Genomic DNA, 12,727 nt, shown 5'->3' with positions numbered 1-12,727 from the left:
TTTCCCCTTTTCCTTAGCTGTGCTACTCCCTCTTATTCTATTGGCTTTGGAAAGCCAATAGAAGAGACTCTCTTGAACAAAGTCTCACTCTATTGGCTTTCCAAAGCCAATAGGAATTGTCCAGGCTGTCTCTGCCCTGCTGAGCCCGCCAAAAGTCCCCTTCTGCAAACGGTGCTGCACCAGTTGAGTAGTCCTCGACTTACAACCGGTTGAGTAGTCCTCGACTTACGACCGGTTGGGGGTCACGGCATTAAAAAGGTTGAGAACCACTGGTTTAACTAGACCAGACCACAAGCATGATGGGAAAAGCTTACTAAAGTAAATATTTTTGTTGCAGTTACAAGCTTTTGGGTCTCAAAAAGACTAACCTACCACTTAGTGGGAAAAAAAACAAAATAAGAAAGAATGGGTAGGATATTCATATTCAAAAACTAAAACACAGATCCCTTTTTAGAATATATATATGCAGGTCTTGGTGTATTCGGGTGTTTTCCCGTGTAAGATTGAGAGTATCTTGGCGACGTTTCGACGAGGTCCCACTCGTCATCTTCAGGCTGGGGTCTTCGGCTTCGTGCTTTTGCTCGCACAAGCACGAAGCCGAAGACAATCTTACACGGGAAAAGACCTGAATACATCAAGACCTGCATACCTATACCCGTGAAAATCGTCTTGGCGACGTTTCGACGAAGTCCCCTTCGTGCTCTTTTATGACTTGTGGACTTCAACTCCCAGAATTCCTCAGCCAGCATGAGGGAACTAGGATCCTTTTATGACTTGTGGACTTCAATTCCCAGAATTCCTCAGCCAGCATGAGAGAACTGACCATTTGATGACTTTTGAACTTCAACTCCCAGAATTCCTTAGCCAGCGTGGGAAATATGACCCTTTGATGACTTGCAGACTTCATCTCCCAGAATTCCTCAGCCAGCGTGAGGGAAATATGACTGATGACTTGTGGACTTCAAGTCCCAGAATTCCTCAGCCAACCATGGCTGGCTGAGGAATTCTGGGAGTTGAAGTCCATGAGTCATAAAAGAGCCGAGGTTGCCTACCCCTGGCCTATACCATTCTGGACAAATGGCTGTCCAGTCTCTTCTCAACAGCACCCACTTGTTGGAGCACCCACAACTTCTGGTGGCAAGTCTGTTCCACTGGTTACTTGTTCCTCACCGGTAGGAAGTTTCTCCTTAATTCCAGGTTGCTTCTCTCCTTGGTTGAGTTGGAAGGGGCCTTGGAGGTCAAGCAGCCGACCCTCCCTCCTCCAACACTGGAAGATTTTAAGGCGAGACTGGACAGCCATTTGTCCGAAATGGTCTAGGGCAGCGGTTCTCCACCTGTGGGTCGGGACCCCATTTGGGGTCGAACGACCCTTTCACGGGGGTCGCCAAACAAGGCTGTCCGCCATTTTTTCCCCCTTTTCTTTGGCCACGCCCCTGGCACCCGGTGATATATAAGTGGTTGGGGGTCACCACAACATGGGGAACTGTATTATGGGGTCGCGGCATTAGAAAGGTTGAGAACCACTGCTCTAGGGTTACCTGCCTGAGCAGGGGGTTGGACTAGATGACCTCCCAGGTCCCTTCCAACTTTATTATTATCATCATCATTGTCATTATTATTATTACTATTATTATTAAAGTTGCAAAGAGGCAGGGGGAAAGGCCAAAGCAGGCTAGCCTGCAGCTCAGAAGCACCCGGGAGCTGGAGTCTCCGCGTGTTTTGCAGAGCGTGAGAATCGTGCCAACAACAGACGTGCTTAAAAAAAAAAAAAAAAAAAGGGCCGCTCTGGTCACGTGTTTGCTCCGCTCCTCTGCCGCTGCTCTGGGTCTCCGCTAGAGGGCGCGAGCGGCTCGCGGAGCTGGCCGGCTTTTTGCCGGCTCCGCGGCCATCCCAGCCAGCCTGGGATGCCAGCCAACTCCGCTCGGTCCTTCCCGGCTGCAAATGGCTGCGGGCCCCTGAGCAAGCCTGCGCCAGGCCGGCGGCCATTTCCGTTCACGGGAGCGGAGGAGGAACGCGCAGCGGCCGCGACTGCCAAGTTCAGACGACCCGAAGGCTGGGGTCAATCAGGCTAGAGCTGGAAGGGACCTCGTGAGGTCTTCTAGTCCAACCCCCCTGCTTGACTGTTTCAGACCAAGGGGCTATCCAGCCTCTTTAACCAAAAAAACCCTCCACCACAAGTTCTAGTGGCAAGCTGTCCCATGGGATAACTGTCCTCGCTGTTCGGGAGTTTCTCCCTTCGTTCCAGAGGTTGCTTGCTGGAGGTTCGGAATCCAGCAGGATTGGAACTCGGGGTGGACGGGTGGGCGAGAGGGGCCGCTGGCCTTCTTGCAATCTCCCCTCCTCTCTTTGCAAAAAAAGCAAAAGAAAAACCCAAAACGAAACGAAACAAATCTCTTCCTTCCTCGGAAGACGCCACCTCCCAGATTGAAATAACAAGAGTTTGGAAGGGACCCCGGAGGTCATCCAGTCCAACCCCCTGCTCAGGCAGGAGACCCTGTACCGTTTCAGACACAAGGGCTGTCCAGTTTCTTCTTAAAAGGGAGGAGGAGGAGGAGGAGGAGGAGGAGGAATAACAGAATAACAGTTTGGAAGGGACCTCGGAGGTCATCTAGTCCAACCCCCTGCTCAAGCATGAGACCCTATACCATTTCAGGCAAATGACTGCCCAGTTTCTTCTTAAAAAGGAAGAGGAGGAATAACAGAATAACAGTTTGGAAGGGACCTCAGAGGTCATTTAGTCCAACCCCCTGCTCAGGCAGGAGACCCTGTACCACTTCAGACACAAGGGCTGTCCAATCTCTGCTTGAACGCCTCCAGTGTTGGAGCGCACACAACGTCTGGAAGGGGGGTCCTTTAGGGATGGGTGGTCGAGGACCCCCCACACACACACCACACACACCTCCCCCCACACACACAAACCTCTCCCACCCCCTCCCCAGCCAGACCTGCCTTCTGATTAGGCCTCCAGCCTGGAAGGGCCCCTGATTACATTTGCCTGCTAGTGACCTCCCGCGGGAGCCAGGCCCTTCCCCTCCCTCCCCCTCTCCCCCCTTCTCCCCCCCCCACTTATTGAAATCTCTTTCCAAATCAGCCGGAAACTCCATTTCTCAAATTGCTTCCCGCTTGGGACCAAAGGGCAGATTCATGCCGACCAGCCAAGTTTCTGGTCCTCGTGAAGGAGAGAACCCCCCCCCCCCCCCGCCGCTCAGAGAAGACTTTGGGGGAAGGGAAAGGAGGGAGAATGGAAAGGCTGCTTGTTCACTCTGCCTCCTGTTGTTCTCCTCTCTTGTCTGAGTCACAACTCTGGAATTTAGAAAAATAATCAGCCCTTGCGGTCGATTCGGCCAGCCGACCGGCCGGGAGAGAAAAAAACAGTTTTGCAAAGGAACGACCTGCCAGAAATTGGGAAATTCAGGGAGAAGGAAAAAAAAAAGGGGGTGTGTGTGGAACCACCCAGTTCCTTCTGCAGGCCTAGGGGGGGGGAAGGCACCGATTGGGGGGGGTGCTTAAAAGACGGAAGTGAAGTCCCCCCAAAAATGGGGATACTGGCTTTGCACTTAAAAGGAAAAGGGCTGGATTTGATCTGCGGGAATTTGGTTTAATTTCCTTTTTCCGGGCTTGGCCGCCATGCCCTCCACGCCTCTTCTCCTTCTCCATGCTCCGGCCTCGCCTGATTAACCAGAATGGCCTAACTGGAGACCATAGTAGAGAGAACCAGATGGAAACAGTCCAGAGCTGAATTAAGGGTAACGGGACTCACCAGGACTTATGACCACATTTGCTAAGGGAATTTCACCCCCTTTGATGCCTTGGCTTCCCACCGTTCTTAAGTGAACCCCTGCAACTGTTAATAATAATAATAATAGTAATAGTAATAATAATAATAGTAATAATAATAATAGTAATAATAATAATAATAAAAGATCTGCAAGAAATATCATTTGCCTGTAAGCAAGAACCGGTGGGATCATAAAATAGAGAAAGTCATAGAAAATGATAAAGTTAAACTGCTCTGGGACTTCAGAATTCAAATAGACAAGCACCTGCAACATAACACCCCAGACTTAACAATTGTCGATAAGAAAGACAAAAAAGTCTGGATAGTGGACGTGGCAGTGCCTGAAGATAGCAGAATAGAAGAGAAAGAACTGGAGAAGATAACAAAATACAAAGACCTACAAATAGAAATAGAAAGACTGTGGCAAAAGCAAGCAAGGGTAGTACCAATAGTCATAGGCTCCTTGGGTGCAATCCCAAAACAACTGGAGCACCGCTTGAACACCATCATTGGCATTGACAAATTCGCTATTAGTCAATTGCAAAAGGCAGCCTTACTAGGAACTGTTTCCATCCTGCGACGATATCTGTAATACCATCAAACATCCACATCTGCCTATCCCAGGTCCTAGGTAAGGACTCGATAGGTAGACAAAATGCCAAATCCAGTCTGAAAACATTTGGCTGACTGTGTGATGATCCATAATAATAATAATAACAATAATAAAGTTGGAAGGGACCTTGGAGGTCATCAAGTCCAACCCCCTGCTCAGGCATATACCATTTCGGACAAATGGCTGTCCAGTCTCTTCAAAACTTCCAGTGTTGGAGCATTTACTGCTTCTGGAGGCAGGCTGTTCCACTGATTAATTGTTCTCACTGTCAGGAAGTTTCTCCTTAGTTCTAGGTTGCTTCTCTCCTTGATTAGTTTCCATCCGTTGCTTCTTGTCCTGCCTTCAGGCGCTTTGGAGAATAGCTTGACTCCCTCTTCTTTGGGGCAGCCCCTGAGATACTGGAAGGTTGCTATCATGTCCCCCCTCGTCCTTCTCTTCATTAAACAATTCCAGCAGCCTTTCCTTATATACTTTAGCCTCCAATCTCCTGATCACCTTTGTTGCTCTTCTCTGTACTCTTTTTAGAGTCTCAACGTCTTTTTTACATCGTGGTGACCAAAACTGGATGCAGTATTCCAAGTGTGGCCTTACCAAGGCCTTGTAAAGTGGTATTAACACTTCACGTGATCTTGATTCTATCCCTCTGTTAATGCAGCCCAGCACTGTGTTGGCTTTTTTGGCAGCTGCAACACACAGCTGGCTCACATTTAAGTGATTGTCCACTAGGACTCCGAGATCCCTCTCACAGTTACTACTATTGAGCAAGGTACCCCCTATACTATACCTGTACATTTGGTTTTTCTTGCCTAAATGGCTGGCATCTGTTACGTCTTCCCTGGAGGGGAGGGCCATAAAAAGGGGCACACGGGATGGGAGGGGGGTGGGGGTGTAGCCAGATCCCACCTTAACTCCAGCTAAAAAGAGAGTATAAGTCAGCCTAAGTCGCTTGGATGGGTGGCATATAAACGTAATATAAAAATAATCGCACCCTGCTGAAGAATAGAATTAGAATAGGTTAGAGCTGGAAGGGACCCTGGAGGTCTTCTAGTCCAGCCCCCTGCTCAGGCAGGAGAACCTATACCATCTCCGTCTCTTCTTAAAAACCTCCAGCGATGGAGCGCCCACGATTTCTGGTGGCAAGCAGTTCCACTGGTCGATCGTCCTCACTGTCAGGAAGCTTCTCCTTAATTCCAGGTTGCTTCTCTCCATTTGATCAGTTTCCAACCGTTGTTTCTCGTCCTGCCCTCCGGTGTTCTGAGAGCTGTGCAATCTCCCGAATCTTGTGGCATGGAGTTCCACCGGCATTGGAATTTATACTCTGGCAGGTTTCTGACACGACTAAAACAGAGCCCAGAATTTCCACTACTAAGCAAGGTAAGTTGTTAAGTGAGCTTTGCCCCCATTTTACGAGCTTTCTTTTTACAACACAGCATTAACCATGGCGACTACAACAGTCCTTTTAGCAGCGTGTGCAAAAATAATCTTAAATTCTGCATTATTTCTCAAATTTAATTTATTTTGGACCGGGGATGGGGGGGCTCGACGTACAGGATTCCTATTCATTCCTGCATCTGTCTGAAGCAGAGTTTCTCCATTTTGGCTGTTTTAAGATGGGTGGGCTTCAACTCCCAGAATCCCCCAGCCAGCCAGCGTGGAATTCTGGGAGTTGAAGTCCACCCATCTTAAAAGGGGCCTAGCTTGAAAAAACCTGGTCTGGAGGCCCAAACCTCTCCTTCAAAACCACTTTTGAAAACCAACGGACGCTCCAGATGGAGACTGAGGCCCCCCTCAGCCTCCCCCCTGCTTTCCCTTCCTCAACATACCCACTGCAAACGCAAAACACAACACAAATACTAGAATCTCACAATTTCCACAGGAGCCTTCATTGACCTTGCCAGGGTCTCGCTCCCGGCTTCTCGGCCTGGTCCAAAAGGTCCCTTCCACCCCAAAGGTCAATGGGTCTCGGACTAGCCTTGCCGTCCAGATGTCCGGTGGCCTGGCCTGCGGGGCGCGGCTCCAACAGGGCCACCTAGCAGAGGGCGGCTTCGTGGTCCAGCCAAGAATTTTGGGACACAAAAATTGCCTGCTTCTTTGGTGGATCCGTAAGGATGACGATTACGTTGATGGATAAACACCCGTCTCTATTCCTCCACCAGCCTCCAAGATTTGGCTTGGAATTCGGTGATGGTTCTCTGGCACCGCAAATTGCCCGCTCTTCCGTGGCTGCCATAAGGCCCCCGCTGGTCTTCTTCCAGGCCTCCCCATCAGAGTGGGTGCCTGCTTTGACCAACTGGCTCCTTAATCTCCTCTATCCCTTTCTGCCGTGCAATCTGCCGGTTGGCGCCTGCGTAAACCAACAGCCCCCTTAATCTCCTCTATCCCTTTCTGCCATGCAATCTGCCGGTTGGCGCCTGCTTTGACCAACTGCCTCCTTAATCTCCTCTATCCCTTTCTGCCATGCAATCTGCCGGTTGGCGCCTGCTTTGACCAACAGCCCGCTTAATCTCCTCTATCCTTTTCTGCCGTGCAATCTGCCGGTTGGTGCCTGCTTTGACCAACTGCCTCCTTAATCTCTTCGATCCCTTTCTGCCATGCAATCTGCCGGTTGGTGCCTGCTTTGACCAACTGCCTCCTTAATCTCCTTGATCCCTTTCTGCCATGCAATCTGCCGGTTGGCGCCTACTTTGACCAACTGCCTCCTTAATCTCCTTGATCCCTTTCTGCCATGCAATCTGCTGGTTGGTTCCTGCTTTAACCAACTGCCTTCTTGGCGTACTTGATCCCTTTCTACTGTACAGTTGGTGTCTGCTTTGACCAACTGCCTGTTTAATCTATTTGATCCCTTTCTACTGTACAATTGGTGCCTACTTTGATCAACTGCGTCCTTAATCTCCTCAATCCTTTTCTGTTATACAATCTGCCGTTTGGTGCCTGCTTTGACCAACTGCCTCCTTAATCTTCTCTATCCCTTTCTGCCACGCAATCTGCCGGTTGGTGCCTGCTTTGACCAACTGCCTCCTTAATCTCCTTGATCCCTTTCTGCCATGCAATCTGCCGGTTGGTGCCTACTTTGACCAACTGCCTCCTTAATCTCCTTGATCCCTTTCTGCCATGCAATCTGCTGGTTGGTTCCTGCTTTAACCAACTGCCTTCTTGGCGTACTTGATCCCTTTCTACTGTACAGTTGGTGTCTGCTTTGACCAACTGCCTGTTTAATCTACTTGATCCCTTTCTACTGTACAGGTGGTGCCTACTTTGACCAACTGCCTCCTTAATCTCCTCTATCCCTTTCTGCCATGCTATCTGCCGGTTGGTGCCTGCTTTGACCAACTGCCTCTTTAATCTCCTCTATCCCTTTCTGCCATGCAATCTGCCGGTTGGTGCTTGCTTTGACCAACTGCCTCCTTAATCTCCTCTATCCCTTTCTGCCATGCAATCTGCCGGTTGGTGCCTGCTTTGACCAACTGCCTCCTTAATCTCCTTGATCCCTTTCTGCCATGCAATCTGCCGGTTGGTGCCTACTTTGACCAACTGCCTCCTTAATCTCCTTGATCCCTTTCTGCCATGCAATCTGCTGGTTGGTTCCTGCTTTAACCAACTGCCTTCTTGGCGTACTTGATCCCTTTCTACTGTACAGTTGGTGTCTGCTTTGACCAACTGCCTGTTTAATCTACTTGATCCCTTTCTACTGTACAGGTGGTGCCTACTTTGATCAACTGCCTCCTTAATCTCCTCTATCCCTTTCTGCCATGCTATCTGCCGGTTGGTGCTTGCTTTGACCAACTGCCTCTTTAATCTCCTCTATCCCTTTCTGCCATCAATCTGCCAGTTGATGCTTGCTTTGACCAACTGCCTCCTTAATCTCCTCTATCCCTTTCTGCCATGCAATCTGCCGGTTGGTGCTTGCTTTGACCAACTGCCTCCTTAATCTCCTCCATCCCTTTCTGCCATGCAATCTGCCGGTTGGTGCCTGCTTTGACCAACAACCCCCTTAATCTCCGCGATCCCTTTCTGCCGTACAATCTGCCAGTTGGTGCCTGCTTTGACCAACCGCCTCCTTGGTGTACTTGATCCCTTTCTGCTGTACGATCGATCCATCCTCTTCCTCGGCCGGATGGCAGCTGATGTTCTGGGCGGTGATGATGGCGATGCTGCCCAAGATGACGCCAGCCCCCATGATGTCGAAGGGCGTGACGGCCTCCCGTAGCACGTAGTACTGGACGGCCAGGGTCACCACCACTTCGGAGTGCAAGACAGCGCACACCAAAGCCGGGTGTGCTTTTGTCACTGCGTAGCTGGCGCACAAGAAGGAGAATAAGGCCAGGAGGCTGATGGTCACCACGTACATCCCGGTGAGCGGATTCAGCACCATCACCGGCTTCTGGAGGAGGAACATCATCGGTGAGCAGATCAAGCTTCCCACCACGCCAAAGAGGAAGGCCACGGTCATCAGCTTGGCCGGGAAGTCCAGCGTTCGGAAAATCACCAGCCCTAAGGCCAACGCCATGCCTCCCGAGCAGGCCAAGACGTAGCCAAAGGTGTCATAGATCTGGGTGCTCTTGTCCAAACTCAACAGGTCCGGCACCACCATGATGATCAAGCCCAGCGTACTGCCCACCAGCCCGAACCAGTCGTAGCCGGTCAGCTGGCTGTTCTCGATGCAGAAGGCCAGCAGGACGGAGGAGATGGTGGAGGAGCCTTTGCGCACGGTGGCCGCGTTGCCGCTGGGCACCATCATGAAGGAACTATAGGCGCAGGCAATGGAGATGACGTTGACCGAGGCGTGGAGCAGGGTCCGCTGGCGTACCTCCGAGGGCCCGAAGCACGACACCTTCTGGTAGTGCAGGTAGCCGGCAAAGAGCAGGTGGAGGCAGCAGCGGAAGAACAGGATCTCCAGGGAGGGCATCCCCGAAATCTCATTGACGATGCGGCTGAACGGGGCCACAAAACCGGCGGGCACGCCGCCCCCCAGCAGGGCCACCAACAGCCCCTTCATGCTTTCCGAGAGGCGGTAACGATGCCAGGCGGGGCGGCGAGGAGGTGGGGCCGGAGAGCAGGGCGGGGAGAAGCGCAAGAGGTCGGACACCGTCCAGGTGGCTGCATGCCCGGAGGGTCCCGGGTCCGAGGCCATCGGGGGCATCTCCGGGGAGGGTTGGACCCCGGGGCCCTTCCAGAACTGGAACCCAGCCTGCAAAAGAAGGAAGAGGACACTGGAGGACAAGACGCAACGGATGGCAACTCACCGAGGAGAGAAGCAACCTGGAACGAAGGAGAAACTTCCTGACGGTGAGAACGATTAACCAGTGGAACGGCTTGCCACCGGATGTTGTGGGTACTCCAACACTGGACGTTTTTAAGAAGAGACTGGACAGCCCTTTGTCTGAAATGGTGTAGGCCCTTTTTCAGACTTACGACCGTTACAGCATCCTGGTGGTCACGGGATCAAAATTTGGGCTCCGGGCAACTGACTCATATTTGTGATGGTCGCAGTGTCCCGGGGTCAGGCGGATCTCCTTTGGAGACCGTCTGACACTCAAGGACAACGCAGATGTCAGGTTCGTTTCATAACTACACAAGTCATTGAACAACTGCAGTGACTCGCTTAAGAACTGTGGCGAAAAGTTCATAAAATGGGGCACAGTGAGGACATTTTGGGTTCCTTTGCAGTCATAAGTCAAGGACTACCTGTAGGCCTGCTAAGCAGCTGTCAATGACATTTTTCTACTCAATTACATTTTCTAGTCAATGACATTTTTCTAATCAATGACATTTTCTAGTCAATGACGTTTTAAATTATATTTTCTAGTCAATGACATTTTTTAATCAATTACATTTTCTAGTCAATGACATTTTTCTAATCAATTACATTTCCAGACAATGACATTTTTAATTAATTACATTATCTAGTCAATGACATTTTTTTAATCATACATTTTCTAGCAAACATTTTTCTAATCACATTTTCTAGTCAATGACATTTTTAATTACATTTTCTAGTCAATGACATTTTTTAATCAATTACATTTTCTAGTCAATGACATTTTAAATTATATTTTCTAGTCAATGACATTTTTTAATCAATTACATTTTCTAGTCAATGACATTTTAAATTATATTTTCTAGTCAATGACATTTTTTTAATCAATTACATTTTCTAGTCAATGACATTTTTCTAATCAATTACATTTGTAGTCAATGACATTTTTTAATCAATTACATTATCTAGTCAATGACATTTTTTAATCATACATTTTCTAGCAAACATTTTTCTAATATTTTCTAGTCAATGACATTTTAATTATATTTTCTAGTCAATGACATTTTTAATCAATTACATTTTTAATGACATTTTTAATTATATTTTCTAGTCAATGACATTTTTCTAATCAATTACATTTCTAGTCAATGACATTTTAATCAATTACATTATCTAGCCAATGACATTTTTTAATCATACATTTTCTAGCAAACATTTTTCTAATCACATTTTCTAGTCAATGACATTTTTAATTATATTTTCTAGTCAATGTCATTTTTCTAATCAATGACATTTTCTAAATGTCATTTTTCTAATCAATTACATTTTCTACTCAATGACATTTTTCTAATCAATTACATTCTCTACTCAATGACATTTTTCTAATCAATGACATTCTCTAGTCAATTACATTTTTCTAATCAATGACATTTTCTAGTCAATGACATTTTTTTAGTCAGTGAGTTTTGAGTTCTCTGCTCTTGTGGGAGGAAAAACTGATTTCCCATAGGCATTTATTCTGAGGACTAGAAACTTGGTGGGGTTTTGTTTTTTTTTCAAAGCCAACCAGGATTCCTAGCCTAGTGAGAAAATTACCATATAACAAAGGCAGTGCCTGGCTAGGATAGGATACAATCTGACACCGGTGTCACTTTCCATCTTATCTCTCCTTTCTTCCTACAGCCTATGCTGCATTTTTCTCCTAAAAGGGTTAGTTAGGTAAACAAACATTTGTTGTTTATCTCTGCCTTGCTTTGGAAGCCTGTGGCTTTTTATCCTTGTTCATTCAGATTTTTAGAGAGGGGGAGGAGGAACTGCGGGTTAAATGATGGAAAAGGGGGGGATATGAGGGAGGACGCAGGCTCAGGGATGACAGCACCCCACAGTGTGTGTTTTGCACACACCCACACAAACACACAAAAGCAGATTTCCCCAAATCCTGGCCTTTGTTGTTCCTTCCTGCAGGCTGGTGCTGCGCAAGTGTGTATGTACGTGTGGGGGGTCCGCTGGAGAGGGAGAGGTCTGGGGAGAAGGGAGGGGGAAGACCCCTACCTTTGGGGGAGGGGGGGAGACACACCCACCTCTAGCCTAGGCCCGACAACCCCTCCTCAACCACCAAAGGGCACAACGCTTCCACCACCCACTGATCTGGCTCCCTGGAAGGCATTGTGAGGTCGTTCTGCATCTCTTGTGACCTCACCCAGAATGGCAGAGTTGGAAGGGACCTTGAGAGGTCTTCTAGTCCAGCCCCCTGCTCGGGCACCATTCCAGACAAGTTTTTTCTCGAAAGCCTCCAGTGGACGGAGCAGCAGCCCCAACGTCCGGTGGCAAGCCGTTCCACCGGCTCATTGTTCCCCACCGTCAGGAAGTTTCTCCTTCGTTGCTCCAAGTTGCTTCTCCCCTCGATGAGCTGCCCAGAGACCACCGGGGCTGCCCCCCCTCCCAGGATGGCAGAAAAGGGACACGGCCTTTCCTCCAGCTGGTGGGGGCCGAGGAAGGCCTGAGCCCCCACCCCCTGCACAAGGGTCAGCCCCCCAACTTTTAGAACTGAACCCCGAATTGGCTGAGCTAGCGGATAGCCCCCACTTGGCTTGTGCCCCTCATGGTCCGTGAGGCGGGGGGGGGGTGCACCCTGGCAGAACGGCCGCTGAGCCCAGGGCAAGACCACTACCAGCCGTGTGTGTGTGTGTGTGTGTGTGTGTGTGTGTGTGTGTGTGCGCGCGCGTGTGTGCGTGTGCGTGATCTGATGTCTGCGGGTGGGGGGGCAACTCCCTTGTCCCCACCCTGTGGGAACCGGCCCCTCCCTCCCTTCCCCCTCCTGGACAGCCCGCGTAAGTGGGTCACTCTGCCCAGGCTTGTGAGGGTTGGCACAGACGAGACCCCCGTCTCTGCTTCTCTTTCCTCTTCTTCTCCTCTTCCCTTTTTCATCCACCTCTTCCTCCTCTTCTTCCCCTCTTCTTCCTCCTCCTCCTTTCCCTCTCTTCCTCTTCCTGCTCTTCCTCCTCCTCCTGCTCTTCTTCCTCTTCCTTCTCTTCCTCTTCCTTCTCCTCTTACTCGTCCTGCTCTTCCCTTCTCCCTT

General features: G+C 49.4%; 1 protein-coding gene across 1 annotated transcript; it reads right to left on the bottom strand.

The window, feature by feature from the left end:
• Nucleotides 1-6,056: 6,056 nt before the first annotated feature.
• Nucleotides 6,057-12,362, bottom strand: SLC35G6 (solute carrier family 35 member G6). The gene is made up of 2 exons (XM_039337938.1): nucleotides 11,849-12,362; nucleotides 6,057-9,579 (listed from the first exon to the last, which is right to left on the bottom strand). Exons 1-2 carry the CDS (start codon nucleotides 11,912-11,914, stop codon nucleotides 8,383-8,385), a joined length of 1,263 nt encoding a protein of 420 aa, XP_039193872.1. The 5' UTR covers nucleotides 11,915-12,362; the 3' UTR covers nucleotides 6,057-8,382.
• Between the last annotated feature and the right edge of the window lie 365 nt (nucleotides 12,363-12,727).

The sequence above is a fragment of the Crotalus tigris genome, unplaced genomic scaffold, assembly GCF_016545835.1.
Source record: "Crotalus tigris isolate CLP2741 ecotype Arizona unplaced genomic scaffold, ASM1654583v1 scf7180000017690.20705106771:4171800, whole genome shotgun sequence".
NCBI classification, from domain to species: domain Eukaryota; kingdom Metazoa; phylum Chordata; class Lepidosauria; order Squamata; family Viperidae; genus Crotalus; species Crotalus tigris.
This window is presented reverse-complemented; position numbering and strand designations above follow the sequence as displayed.